Raw genomic sequence first — 15,341 nt, 5'->3', positions numbered from 1 at the left:
CGGGGAGGAATTCCAGGATCGGGCCCAGCTTGTACCAGAGTTCCAGGTCATATCGGGCCAAGATAGCCAGAGCATTAGCCGCCTTTACCGTGGATGTCGCTGTGTAAATGACTCTTCCCCATGGCGTCCATCTTCTTCCCCTCGTTGTCCGGGGGAACTGAAGATGATGAAGCCAAACGTTTCCTTGAGGCAGCCGACACTCCAGAGCCCGGTGACAGTTGTGACCTCAAGCCCTTGGGCACGGAGTCGGGCATTTCTCCAGCCTGTCTCGTCTGGTTGGAGCCGTACATGGGTTCTTCATGAGGGATAGGCCTTCCCCCCAAATGTCGTCCAGAAAGGGTACCGCCAAGATCGTCTTACTCTCGTCGCGGATACAAGAAGCCCTCTTTCTTGGTTTCCTCGGTCACCAGGTGGAACAGCTCGGAGGCCGTGGAGAGCGAGTGGAATGATCCTACCTTGTCTGTTGGAGAGACTGAGGGTTTTGAACAGGGATCTGGACCAGTGTCTTCCCTCCCCCCACGGGTGCTTGCAGCCTTCACTGCTGCCTCAGCGGTCGTGTCGCGCCTTGGAGGCAGGGATACCCTTTGCGCCGTAGGTGTCACCCATGTCTCTGGAGAGAACACGAGGCGATCCCAACAGTTTGGTAGAAGGTTGAAATGTGAGGGGAAGCCGCAGGGGCGGAGCTATATACTTCACGTCCCATTGGTGCTGCCTAAAGCACCCGTAAGTACGTTGATAGGACACTCAAGGTGTCAACGTTTTTTCCATAGGAAAACTGCTATACTAAAGTTACAGAGGTTTCCCAGCCTGACAACGGGAAATATTCACATCATGTGAATCCATGAAAGATCCAATGCTGGAGAAACATGTTGCTACTGTACAAGATGAGGCTCTGATGGGGAAAGTTGTCAATTAGAACAGGTATCTTAGTGGTGATGCCACAAGCTTTGAAAAATATTTTATCTGGTCCTATTCTAAATCCACCTTATGGCTTGTAAGCTTCAAGGGGACTCTTACATAAATAGGCTAGCATCCATCTCCCATGCATGTTCTTCTGCAGCTGGTCTGTGAACCCTCACCAGCGATACTCATTCTGTACTTCAATGATAAGAACTAATATTTTGTCAGAATACCTATTGGCTCCCGGTCCAGAAATTGAAGATGCCATTTAATGTTTTTAGGCAGACCACTTGTAAATGAAGTAGGACATTCTAAACTAGAACATTTTAAAAGTGAACCTATGTGGCAAGACCTCACACAGTAACAGAATTTGTTTCTGGGGAGCTGAAACTGAGCTCCCTAGAAACAAACTGACCTGTCCGAGTGAGTCGAGACCTACACTGCATGATGCCAGCAGGAACAACCTTAAAGGACTTGCAAGGTGCAGCGGTGGTCCAATCGAGTTCCTGCAGAGATGGCATGCTTCCCGGGGTCGGTGGCACAAGTCCACCAGTGAGGCGATGAAAAGGAGGACGGCATTGTACCACTAAAGGTGGAGCTGCAACCCATGTCTCGCACTGCTGGTTCCGGCTGTGCAGGCCCTGGGAGGGAGCTCTGAAGCACTTGCTGCTCTCCCATTCGGGGCACAGACTATGCAGAGGGTGAAGGGAGAAATTGCTGAAAACACTAGGTGAAGCAATTTTGTGTTAAAATGCAAACTTTACAAAAAAATGGATGGGGGCATGGTATTGCACCCAAAAAGATTGCTACCAGCGGTCAGTGTTGCACAAGTGCAAGAAGTATACTTAAATACAATGAGGGAGAACAAGGTTCCTTCCTGCACAGCTTTCCATTTGAAAGGTGGTACTGCTACAGAAAAAGGTTTTTTTTAATGGGTGGCAGATGTCCAAGTACATGCCAAACGATGCAAAAAGGGAAGAGAGGGTAAAAAATACCATGCGCCCCAAAAAGTGAGGTTACAATCCAAATCATTCAGCAGATCTGCTGATGGTGTTCCCATTGAAGTAAAGGGAAACGTTGCAAAAAGAAATATTTTGTAACCTTTGTTTCCAAAACACAAACTGGGATACAACATTCTTTTTTACAGAATGCCTGTTCGAGCCCGTTACCACAGAAGCCATCTTTTCCAACAGATTTAGAATAGGAACATAAACAAAGGCCACGATGTACAGAGTGACCACCCTACTTTATTTTTAGGATGTTTACTGAGCCCAAACATTGTTTAGGGAAGCAACAGAGCGATTTACACTCGTAGGGGGAAGAAGACAGTAAAGGAAGCAGAGAAACAAAGTATGGAGCCAACAACAGGGGAGAGGGAAGGCGGGCAAATTGGCAGCAAGGGATCTACAAGCAACCAGGGGAGGAAACTGTAGGGAGCAAATCCCCCAGTTTCGGGTAGAGTGGGAAGTTGAGGTTGTGTAGATCTAGGTGTTAGGGAGGAGCCATTTCCTGAAGAGGGGGGTCTTGAGCTCCATCCTGAACTCTAAAAGTGAGGGGGCGGGTCTCATGTTGAGGGAGGATATTCCACAATTTTGGGGCATCGACGGAGAATGCCAGTCTTCTGGTTCTTTCCTTCCTGCACCAGCGGAGTTCAAGACTGCACATGTCCTGCAGTAAAGCAGGCGAATTACAAAGGCATAATCATATATTTCACCTAGCAGAGAATGGTGATGCAAATGCAAAATACCAGTGAGAAAAGAAAATAGGTGGAGTTCTGCATCAAAATCACATGGTCTGCCAATATATCAAGGGATGACGATAGAAGAGCCTGCATAGAATTGCTCAATTACAGCACATCAATAATAAAGTGTGACAAATGATTGGCATAACAGAGGCTCTGGATAAACATGGTGCAGAGCACATCTTTGCTTCCTTATCTGCCATCACAGTGTATGTGACCAACTACAAAGTGTTCTAAACTATTAGTTTTGAGTCATGGGTGTCGCAGTAAGCAATTCCTATGAGCCAAAACGAAAATGTAAAGCAGGCCTGGATATTAAGACATATTGTTTAACCCAGGATCACATTTTTACAATGATAGACAAAACCACTTTACTTTTGCAACACTTCATTTTTGTAAAACGTGACTGCAACCTTTAAAACTTGAAAAATGCACACACTTACTTTTTCAATGTTTTCGCCCCTGATGAAGAGTGGGGCTGGAGGTAGAAGGGAATTTTGTTGAATTTCGGCATGTTTTTCTAAGTAGAAATAACAAAAGAAAAGGGGAAACCAGGTCATGGGTCTGATCAGAACATCGGTCAAATTGTAAGCTACTAGCAAGGCATAAAAAGTTACTTGTCTCCTCAATTCTCCACATACACATCACAAAATGTCTTACTCGCCAAGTATCATCATTAGCAAATGGCTATTGGCAAGTCCAAATTTTCAGGCCTGATCATGACATTTGAAACGTCTACTTTAAGTTTAGAAATAACGTTTAACGCTTTAATGAAATACTCAACTTCTCTCTTTTTTTCATAGTCATAAATTTGTAATGTAACTAGTAAATAGATGCTGGATATTTAGTGTGGAAGTCACTGCATTTCAGTAACTGCAATTGCAGTAGACAATAAAAGAAGCAATTGCTGTACTGTAATCACATGAGCTGTATTGCTCATCAATATCGTCCTCTACTCACTTGTGCTTCATGCCTCTGCATTCTGACCCAAATCTTTCTCCTTTCCCTGCTGTCGCTCATGCCCCCCTTTCACATATTTTCTTCACCACATTCTAACCCATTGGGCTTGCTCCTCCCCACTTCCGTCTGCGTTATGTTTCACTAGAACCACAAGTGTTCCCTCTAGTCTCTTTCCTCTCATCTGTTCGCTCCAATCACTTCCTACACTGTGTCCATGTAGCACTTAACTGGCATACTAACTGCGTGTTCTCCCACCACAACCAACTGCCACCTTGCCTAGCCTCCCAGGGCATACTGTTTTGCCTATTGAGCCCCCACTAGCCTTCTATAGTCCCCTTGTACAAGCCACCCAATGAGAGAGCAAGAGGGGAGCATGGATAACATGAGTTAAGATCGCAATTGTGTGAAGGCAACAAAGTGCACCTCTAAGATATCATGATCCCCCGTCCCCCATTTTAGTCCTTTCTTAAGAAAGGTGGTGCCAGGTGGGTCAGGAGCCGCACATTAGAGGAACATATGCAAATTCAAAGAGTAAGACTGACAAACTTAGTAAAATAATCTGTTTCTTAGTTATGGCATTGTGGCTAAATGTTTGCAGAAATTGAACAAATTAAGTTCTAATTCCATAAGCTAGTGGCGCAATGAGTAACATCTGTAGAATGGCTAAATTGTTAGCTACAGAATAAGGAGAGTTCTAATACCAGCTTATGCATTTGAACAAATCACAAGACCATGAGAAAATGAGATCCCCCCCTATGCCCTGCCTCACATTTCCATATTGAACACAATTCAGAATTATTAGCAATGAAGTTAAGCATGAAAATACTGGACATTTACACATGAAAAAGTATGCACATATACACGTGACAGCTTCAATTTGTACATCAATATATAACCAGCGATCACGAAGCAGAAATGGATGCTTGCTAACTGGGCTCTGAGAGAATACAAAAATCAAACGTTATTTTCACACTTTAATTCTCTTACAGGTACAATGAAGCTTGGCAGCATATTTGATCAGCCTTTTTCCACCATGTAATCGTACCCAGGACCAGTTCCCCTCCCCAATATGCCTCCTTGTCGGTTTTAAATGTCTATGCAAAACATCTTTCAACACATTACTACTCAATGAGGTAATTATCTTTAAGCACATACATTTGTTAACTGATCTAGCAGACCAAAATGTTCATATACATACATCCACAGTGATGTCAATCACCCATTGAGGCACAGTTTCAGTGAGAAGCATAGATTCCGTTTCACCACCAGAATCCCGGCATAGCAACCTAGACAAAAAGAAGGCATTTTCAAAATTGACAAAACTATTATGTACCTTTGCGTGCAGCAACACAACAAATTATAACCACACCTCACTGCATGCTTAGATTTATATTTAAATGAACATTGAAATTACAGACTTGTAACTGGTTGTCAAGTGAGACACTGTTAAGAATGGAAGTGGTGAACAGCAAAACCAAATTCCTTCATGACGCACATCTTCTGATAACCACATTGCCAGAGGACAAATGTATGGTAGAACTGCCATTATTGTGACAGCACAAAAGCGATTACAAATCACAACACATAGGAGAAGGAAGTAGGGCAGATGAGTAATCTGTAGAAGGAATAATGGAAAGGAAAAAAATCCAAAATAGCAACACCACAGGGCTGTCATAACTTGACAGCTAGTTTGTGGAATTATCCAGCTAGCAGAGACCATGTGCTACTGAAAAACTAATTTATGATCAATCAAGTTTTTATTACTCAGAAAATAAAGCCTTTTGCTCAAGAAAGGGAGAGGTCATACTGAGTAACTCCTGAAAAAAAAGCATTACTCGGGGATCAAGCATAGGGCTTACACGTCTAGGCAGTAGCACTGTATTTTGAAACTACCAAGAAGTGTTTGTATACAAAGAATAAAGTGCAAGAACATAGATCATTTACATCACATAAGCAGCACAGTTGTTATTTTTCACAACGTAGTTGTATTTAAAAAAAAATAATTATAAGCCTTTTGACTAGTTAAACGGGGTCTATTTTAAACTTGGATACTGCAGCAAGGCAAAGAAGCAACAACAAGTTAGCTTTGTTGTTTCTGAAGGCCAGATTTCACTGTATTGTATTTTGTTTAGAATAAGGTTTTGGTACTCTGCCCTGGAATTGCGTATCCCAAGATCTGTTGTGTCTTCAACACAAAGAATAAAGTATCCATGCGTTAAAAGACAATTTCATAACATGCAGAAGCAGCGCGTGTAATTAGGCTGACAGACGGAGAAGCTACACTGATTTGTTTGGGATAAATCTGTTATTGATGGACATAGATCTTCACAACACTGTTCGGAAATGCCATCATTCCGGCTTAATCAGAGTTACATAACAATAACAGGTCAACCAACAACAACAGGGGTATCAGCTTGTCACATTTCCAGGTATAGATACATCATGATACATGTAAATAAACTTCGTCGAGCAACGGTACAGATGGGGGCAAGTCATACAACTTCCTATTCCAAGAGCTGTGACATGGGGATATTTCCATCTGTATCTGTACCCTTTCATTCCACATACATGTACAATTTGTAGTAGGCGATATAACATAATCAGTGAGGGGTAGATACCTAGTAAACATTATTCCGGGGTCCATTGTAATCTGGTCCCTCTAGCCCTTCCCAGCACCTGGGCAATCAACCTCCGGAAACATTGAGTAACCGGGCCCTGTCTGAACATATGTCTAAAATCGACCGGTTTTGTTCCACACCATGGGCAGTCAGGAGATGCACGTTTATTAAATATCACTAGTCTATGTGGTGTCATATACGGCCTATGTAGAACATTCAACTGAAACATTTCTAGATACATACCCAACAGCAATCTCCCATATATCCTTCACAATGGCTTCCATCCATCTTCCTCAAACAACAAGGCCAACAATTAATCTTGTTTGGCCTCCTCACACCAATCCTGCCATTTCCTTTTAGCAATCTTTGATAGACTCCTCGAATGTAGCCCATATTCTTCCACAAGCCCCGGGAATTCCACAAACATTCAATTTTTGAAAACAGCTCCCCAAGTGGCGAGTCCCAGGTCCTCCCAGGCTGTCATGCTCTTAAAATCATTCCTATCGCTAGTGCACCGACCGAGGTATATGCTGGGAATATGAATCCTGTATCTTAAGCATCCTCATTGCTCTGGTCCATATCTTTCTGCCTAACAATAGTAAGTAGGATGCATCTCAGGCATCCCTCCAAGATCTACAAAGCCTCCTTGAGCACCACCGGACTAATGGCTGCCTGCATCAAATCCGTGTCTAAAGTCTGTTCATCTGCCAGCCACCACGTCAGGTATTGCATTTGGGCCACCAGATTATACAGCTCAAACCATGGACCGCCATTCTCACATCTCATGCATAGTGTCATTAATGCAATTGTATGCCTCCTGTGACCCCAGAGAAACCCTGTAATCCAAGAATCCAGAGATTGAAAAAAGGTACCAGGGACATTGAACGGGACATTAGCAAAGTTGTATAGAAGACAGGGTAGCACAACTATTTTTTATCCATGCACCTCGGCCCATCACTGACAGCGGTAGCTTCCTCCAGAAGCCAATGGATTGGATTATCCCATCCAGCACCTTAACAGTATTACGTGCATATGTTACGGCATATATTTATTCCTAGGTACCGAAAGGAATTCCTAACCCAGCGAAAGCCCGGCTTAGGTAAAACCTCCAACCGTTGCTTACGCATTACAGCCAGCAGGAAAAAACACGTTTCTCTATGCTGAACGAGATACCAGATAGTTTGGTAAAATTATCTAACACCTAAATAACAAATGGCAAACTAGATTCAGGCTCCTGCAGGTAGAGATGGATATCATCCGCATATAGCGAAACAAGGTATCGTGTACCAGCCACCATTATTCCAACCGCATCAAACTCACGCCTCAAGTATATTGCAAGCGGTTCCAGTGCCAGTATAAACATTGGTGACAGCGGGCAGCCCTGTCTAGTACCTCTCTGCAATGCCCAAGGTGCCAAAGTATATGGCCGTAGGCTCTGAATAGATCAGTTTCACCCATTTTAGGAACCTTTCATCCACCCCAAATCTGTGTAAGACAGCATACTGACAAACTCCAGAGATTACAAAATAACGCTCTTAGAGCAGCTCTGAACATCCCACGCAGAGAACATATCTCCAAACACCGGACAGAAGCCCATTGGCTAAAAATAAAGGACAGAATCCTACTTAAAACTATTTCCCTCACTTCTAAATGCCTCAACAATCAAGCACCCCCCTACCTAGCAGAAAGAATCAACTGGAGACCCTCCAACCGACTGACGAGATCTGCCAACACCTTCCTACTGGAAGTCCCCAGATTCAAACTTACCACAGCGGGCGGTGCTAGCTTCCCAGTTAGAGCTGCACAATCATGGAACACACTCCCATCCGACCTTAGATGCCCTTTACCCTACACAAGATTCAGATCCTACGCTCTCAAATGGCTGCACAACAACGACATGCAACGACCCTCACACTAGCGGAAACGGTACAACCTGTTAAAATGTTACTCTTATGCGCTTAACCCTGTTATTTTATATGCATTGTATCACCCACTGTAAGTGACCACTGTTTTGCTGCGTTAGCCTGTGTCAGGCATTGTAACTAAGTTTCGAGTCCTCTTGTACTGCTGCGCCCAGATGCCCACGGGCTCGGAGCGCATTACCAAATAAATGAACAAACATACATCCAGTCCCAGAAAACTGAATCAAAGGCCTTAACCGCATCAGAAGAGGCCACCCTGTATGAAGCATGAGGCTGGGTACTATCGATAACAGTGCAGCCTCCGTAGGTTTAAGGATGTATATCTACAGGTGCAAACCCCATCTGAACTTGATGTACCATGGAGCCAATCTCCTGCTTCAGTCCTCGGCTAATAACGCTGTCAGGAGTTTAACATCTTGATTCTGCATGTATAACGGCCTACGCGATTTGCAAAGGGATTGCTGCTTACCTGGCTTAAGGACGGGACAATCACAGTTTGACACATACTAACCAGTAAGCGGCCAATGTCGTATTCTTCTTCAAATACTTTAAGCATTGTGGGTACCAAAAGGTCTCCATAGGCTTCATACAATTCTGATGGAAGCCCATATCCACCCGCCATTTTCCCATTCTTCAAAGAGGTAATTGTCTCAAGCAATTTCTTTTCAGTCTTAGGTGTGTCTAGCATTGCAGCCTGTTCCGCCGACAGTTTGGGTAGGTCAATCTGGGATAATGTGAAATTAATCTCAGCCATCTCCTCTCCGCTTTGCCCATATAGCATATTATAATACTTACTGAAGGTTTCATGGATTTCATATTGGGACCACCAGCTTTCGCAGCATTCGTCCTTAATAGACAAGATCATATGACATTGCGGTCCCTCGTTTCGGCTATGCATTTCCAACAATTTACCCGATTTATTCCCCTCACCATGCATTTTTGTCACAGACACTCTAATCAAATGTCCCAAGTCTTTCGCAGAGTTCATCACATTAGTTGTCGGAGAAGAACAAGTTACTTTCTTACCTGGTAACGTTCTTTCGATGGGATGGTCCGACGACGTATTCCATATCTATGACAGGTAATGTCCACAGCTCTGCTGCTTTGGAAAATCTTTGTCGTCTGCGTCCTGGGTCGATGCGCCATCCCCGAGGACCTCCTCCGACGGCCGACGTCACCCGATGTGATAAGTAGGACGCACGACGCCCATAGCCTCAGTTATAGTTTTTTCCCAGAACGTGTGCCACCAGTTTTCTGCCAGTCAGACACACAAGGCCCTGCGAACGCAAGCTGCAATCGCAAAAGAAATTCTGCAGCGGGGAAGGCAGGGAGGGAGCGATATGGAATACGTCGTCGGACCATCCCATCGAAAGAACGTTACCAGGTAAGAAAGTAACTTGTTCTTCGAGGGGATTGGGTCCTCTGACGTATTCCATATCTATGACAGACTCCCAAAGCAGTACCAAACAAGGAGGTGGGAAAGAATTTAGAATACAAATTTCGCATACCCAATCAAATTGCGGAATAGAGAACTGCCTTGCCAAAGGACAGAACTTGCCCTCTGATGGAATCGAGGGAGTAGTGACGTACAAAAGTATGTACTGAAGCCCAGGTGGCTGCATCACAGATGTGACGAATAGGAACTCCCCTCTGCAGAGCAGTAGACGCAGCCACTCCCCTGGTAGAATGGACCCACAAGCCAGCTGGAGGATCCTTACCCGCCAAGCGATAACACTCGGAGATAGCTAAAATAATCCAACGAGACAAAGTCTGTTTCATCACAGCTTGTCCCAAACGCTTTCCAGCGTAACCAATGAAAAGTTAATCGTCCACTCTGACCCGGGACATGCGCGAAATATAAAAGCTCAACGCTCTCCTAGGATCAAGCCTATGGAGCCTCTCCTCTTCCTTACCATGATGTGGAGGAGGATAGAACGCCGGAAGAACAACCTTCTGGCTCAAATGAAATTCCAAAACCACCTTCGGAAGAAAAGAAGGACAAACTCTAAGGACAACCCTGTCCTTATGAAACACAGTGAAGGGTGGCTTAACTGAAAGTGCCTGTAACTCACTCACTCTGCGAGCGGAAGTAACGGCAACCAAAAACACAGTTTTCAGAGTTAACAGCCTCAGAGGGCAAGAATGTAAAGGCTCAAACGGAGCACCCATAAGAAACTTAACAAGGGTCAAATCCCAACCTGGCACCAGAAAAGGTGACAGAGGGAACACATTAGTGAGCCCTTTCAAAAACTGCGAAATTAAAGCAATTTTAAAATAGGAACACTCTTCAGACGAGCGCTTAAATATGGACAGCGCTGCCAGGTATCCTTTAATGGTCCCCACTTGCAAGCCCCTGTGGCCAAAGAAAGCAAAAAAGACAGAACCATGGGAATGTCACATTCAAAAGGATCCACATTCTGAACTCTGCACCAGTCGCAGAACTTTCTCCAACGGCAACGGTACAGAGACTTAGTTGCCGGCTGCCTGGCCGAGAGCAACACCTCCATCACATCTTCAGGGAGGTCCCAATCCTTATACCTCAACCTTTCAGAAGCCAAGCGTGAAGATTGAGGGATCTGACCTCTGGATGGAGAAGCTGACACCCCCTTCCGTGAGAGCAGATCGTCTCGGTAGGGAAGACGACGTGGAGGGCAGATCGACAAGTCGAGAAGGTCCGGGTACCACGTCCTCCGGGCCCACGCCGGAGCAATGATCATCGGGGAACCGAACCTCCGTAACCGCAGCAGCACTTGCGGGATGACGGGGACTGGAGAAAACGCGTACAGCAGTGGGAATGACCACTCCACCACGAACGCGTCACCTAAGGCTCCTTTTGGAGGAAATTCCCACAAGCAAAACCTTTCGCGCTTCCGGTTGACACTGGAGGCGAAGAGATCCACTTGAGGGGTCCCCCAAAGGGCGAAGATCTCCAGGAGAATCTCCTGAGCTAGCTCCCACTCGTGAGAGATCGAGCTCTGCCTGCTCAGAGCGTCCGCCGTCTCGTTGTCGTCTCCGGCCAGATGAACAGCCGAGATCGAAACTTCCTGCTGGATGGCCCAGAATTGGAGCTGCATCGCCTCCCTGCACAACAGAAGTGACCCTGCCCCCCCCTTTTTTTGTTGAGGTAGTGCATGGCCACCGCGTTGTCCGTTAGAATCAGGACACTCTTTCCGCGCACAGTTGGCAGAAATGCCTTCAGGGCTAGCCTGACAGCCCTCAGCTCCAACAGATTGATATGGAGTCTGGACTCCGACGGAGACCAACGACCGCTGACTGTCAACTCGTTGGCATGAGCTCCCCAACCCATGAGGGATGCGTCCGTCACTATTGTCATCTCCGGCCAGGGCAGCCAAAATGGGGCCCACTTCAGAAGAAGGCCCTCGACGGCCCACCACAGAAGGTCCCGGGCCACCGAGGGCGGCACCTGAACAGGGTCCGACAGCCTGCCGGAGGACTGAGACCACTGGAGCTTGAGTGCCCACTGCAAAGATCTCATCCGCAGACGAGCCTCTGGCACCAGAAGAATGCAGGATGCCATGAGGCTGAGCAGTCTCAAGAACTCGGACGCTGGGAGATCCTGGGCAAAATGAAACTTGTGCACCATCTGCTGAATGTGAAGAGCCCTCACCTGAGGAGGAAAACACTGCCCCAGGGACGTGTCGAGCACTGCTCCGATGTACTGGAGCCACTGCGTTGGTGTCAAATGGGACTTCTTTAAATTGAGGGAGAAGCCCAGCCTGTGAAGGGAGTGGCAGGTGACGGACAGATGATCCAGGACTTGCTCGGGAGAGAGCTCCCCCTGATCAACCAATCGTCCAGGTAGGGGTAGACGTGAATCCCCCCTTTCCTGAGATGCGCTGCCACCACCACCATGAGCTTGGTGAAAACCCTCGGGGCGAAGGTCAATCCGAACGGCAGGACCCGAAACTGAAAGTGCGAGTCGCCAACCGCGAACCTCAGGTACTTCTTGTGCTTGGGATGGATCGGCACATGGAAGTAAGCATCCTTGAGGTCGAGAGACACCAACCAGTCCTGAAGTTGAAGGGCCTGGAGGACTTGAGAAAGAGTCACCATCTTAAACTGGTCCTTCCTGAGGAGTTTGTTCTAACCGTGCAAGTCCATGATGGGTCTCAATCCCCCATCTTTCTTCGATATCAAAAAATAAGGGGAATACCATCCCTTGTTCCTCTCCGCTACAGGCACCAGTTCTATGGCGCCTTTCTCCAGCAGGGCTTGAATTTCCTGCGCAAGGAGCGGATCCGGACTCTTCAAAGAGTGGTGGATTGTCGAAAAGGAAGACAGTAGCCGAGGGTTATGCTCTCCAGAACCCACACATCCGAATTAATGGCTTGCCACTCTACAAGATGCTGCGCCAGCCTTCCCCCAACCGGCGAACCATGGGACCTGGCCTCATGACTGAGTGGTAGCGGCTGCGGCGTTGCCCGAGGGCAAAGAGGCAACTGCCCGAGCGGCCTTGACACCTCGAGTACCTTTATTTCCACTCTGGCACTCTTACGATGGCCTCTTTGACTGCTAGCTCCCCTCGCTTTACTGAAGGGCGAGTAATAGCGAAAGGAACCTCCCCTCCATTGCTGTCCTCTAGGACGAAAAGGCGGAGGTTGGCGAACTGCAGCGCCCAACGACTTCGCTGCAGCTTTGGAGGTCTGCAACCTCTCAAGGCTCTCGTCAGCCTTGCTGCCAAAAATGTGTTCACCGTCAAAGGGCATGTTGAGGAGCCGGGACTACACATCAGGAGCGAACCCAGACTTCCGCAACCACGCAGACCTGCGCATTACGGTGCTCGCCGCCATGGACTGGCTGACACAATCCGCCAAGTCCAAACCCGACTGAACGGCCTCACACATGGCATCCTTGCCATCCTGAACCATAGCAAGGAAACCATCCTGTTCGTCCTCTTCGGGAATATGTTCAGCCGCTAAAGCAACACAGTTCCACAGAGTGTGTGCGAAACGAGACAAGGCACATATGGAGTTGGCCGCCTGAAGCGCCATACCCCCGTAGAAAACACTTTCTTCGCCCAGCCGTCAAAACGTTTGTCGTCCCTATCCGGAGGGATGGTAGGATACAATGCCTGCTTTGCCGGGGCCGTAGCCGCCTGCACCACCAAACTCTCCGGAGTGGGGTGCCTAGACAAGTAGCAGGGGTCGCTACTGGCTGGACGATATTTTCGCGACAAAGACTTGCCCACTTCCGGGAGACTCTCCGGAGCAGTCCAAGCCGCTGCCACCCTTCTCTGCAGGGCCATATGAAAAGGCAAAACCGGGTCAGTGGGTGGACCGAGATCAAGGATGTCCGTGAGATCATCCTGAACGAACTCCCCTGGGGGAGCTGACCAACCCAAGTACTCGGTGACCCGAGACATAAGGCGCCGATATGAAGAATCGGCATGAGTGCCAGGCTCCGGCCTACAAAACTCCACCTCCGGAGAGGTGTCCAGTCCACTGGCATCATGCAGCGACTGCCGCAGGTCATCAAACTGGCTATGGCCAAGATAAGTTCATCGGGAACCGGAACCGGAACCAAGCCGCCATCAGATCCTTCATCACCCTCAGAAATGTACTCCAGGCGGGGAGAGGAATACCTCTGGGGATCAAAGCAGTGCCTGACCTTAGCCAGAGCCTTTCTAGGGGCAAACCCCGTGCCACGGGGCCCCTCCGACACCACCGCCTCGAAAGGCGTTGAGGGCACCGAACGAGTCGGCGTCGACAGAAAAGGCATCGACGTCAGATGCAGCGCCGCCAGCATCGGCGGCGTCAACACAGGCCTCGAAGCCGGAGCTCCGAGCGTGTCTCTCGATGACCTAGGCGACGACGGCGTCGATGACCCCCTCGGAGGCGGAGCCTCAAGCGAAATCATCGACGACCTCGGCACCACAGGCGTCGACGTCTTCTTCGAAGACGGCACAGGATCACGCGGCCTCAAGCGCGTCGAGGACCGGGACCTGGAACGGGCATGGCGAGAACGGCTACCCTTGTCCGAGCGGGACCTCTCCCGCGAGCCATGCCGACCACCCGAGCCCGAAGGCGTACGAGCGGTGTCTCTCGACCGGTGCCGACCGACCCCACTCGGAGGCGCGGACGGACCGGTGCCTTGCGATTCAAGAATCGCTAGCATCTGCTTCCCGAAGGAAGCCCATTCCTCCGACGGGCGGAGTCCTCGGAAGAGGACGGGGGAGGCGACCTATGCCGGCGCTTCCGGGAGTGGCGAGACCGACTCCTGGAAGGAGACCCACTGGACTTCCGACGATGACATGGAGAGTCGCCCCTCGAGTCATCCGTCGAAAGCCCCGAAGACCTCGACTTCCGGGGCTTAGACACCCCGCCTACCGACAGCTTCTTCTTGCGTTCCCGCAAGGCCTTTGCCGAGAGCGACTGGCAGTCGACACAGTCGTCCGTATCGTGGGCCTCCCCGAGGCACCAGAGGCAGGCGTTGTGCGAGTCCGTGACCGACATCTTGGACCCACAGTCCCCGCATTTCTTGAAGCCCGGACACAGGGTTGAAGACGAAGAAGACATCGCCACGAACAGGTCTTCACAACAAACCAAACAAGTTCAACGAACCGAGAATTGAAAACAGCAACTCCAACAAATCGAGGCGTACCGAGATTCACGAAGCGAACACGTTCGCGGAAAAAACGGAACTGAGGCTATGGGCGTTGTGCGTCCTACTTATCACATCGGGTGACGTCGGCCGTCGGAGGAGGTCCTCCGGGACGGCGCATCGACGTCATCAACGCACGACGCAGACGCCAAAGATTTTCCGAAGCAGCACAGCTGTGGACATTACCTGTCATAGATATGGAATACGTCGGAGGACCCAATCCCTTCGAACTACCAGTTCTAGTTCTTTAGATTTGTCGAAGCCCAGAAGACCATCACATTTCTGTATATTACTTTCCAACTCTCCTAGTTCCTTCAACAAGGAACTCTGAATACTTCCCGCATTGGCAAACGTCTCACCCCTCACTACCACTTTAAATGTTTCCCATTAAGTCTATTCACACTCGCCACATTATTAACAAAAAACTCAACAATTATATCTTCTAAGTGGTCTTCGAATCTCTCATCTGATAAGGCTTCTGCCTGCATACGCTATGTTGGTATTGCAGGTATCAGCCCGTCATATTCCATGTTGCAACCAACGGTGAATGGTCAGAGATTCATCTACCTGCATATTCCA

The 15,341-nt window shown here is 48.2% G+C and overlaps 1 protein-coding gene across 1 annotated transcript in view; it reads right to left on the bottom strand.

Annotated features, from left to right (window-relative positions):
- Nucleotides 1-15,341, bottom strand: part of WDR48 (WD repeat domain 48) — a 1,182,842-nt gene that overhangs the window by 204,005 nt on the left and 963,496 nt on the right. Inside the window, exons 16-17 of the mRNA XM_069647743.1 lie at nucleotides 4,800-4,887; nucleotides 3,085-3,161 (exon numbers count right to left, since the gene is read on the bottom strand). Coding sequence (XP_069503844.1) covers nucleotides 3,085-3,161; nucleotides 4,800-4,887 — 165 coding nt within the window. The remainder of the gene's footprint in view (nucleotides 1-3,084; nucleotides 3,162-4,799; nucleotides 4,888-15,341) is intronic.

The sequence above is a fragment of the Ambystoma mexicanum genome, chromosome 2q (genome assembly GCF_040938575.1).
Source record: "Ambystoma mexicanum isolate Mex_15411 chromosome 2q, UKY_AmexF1_1, whole genome shotgun sequence".
NCBI lineage: Eukaryota > Metazoa > Chordata > Amphibia > Caudata > Ambystomatidae > Ambystoma > Ambystoma mexicanum.
The sequence above is the reverse complement of the archived record's forward strand: the minus strand, read 5'-3'. Positions and strand labels throughout refer to the sequence as shown.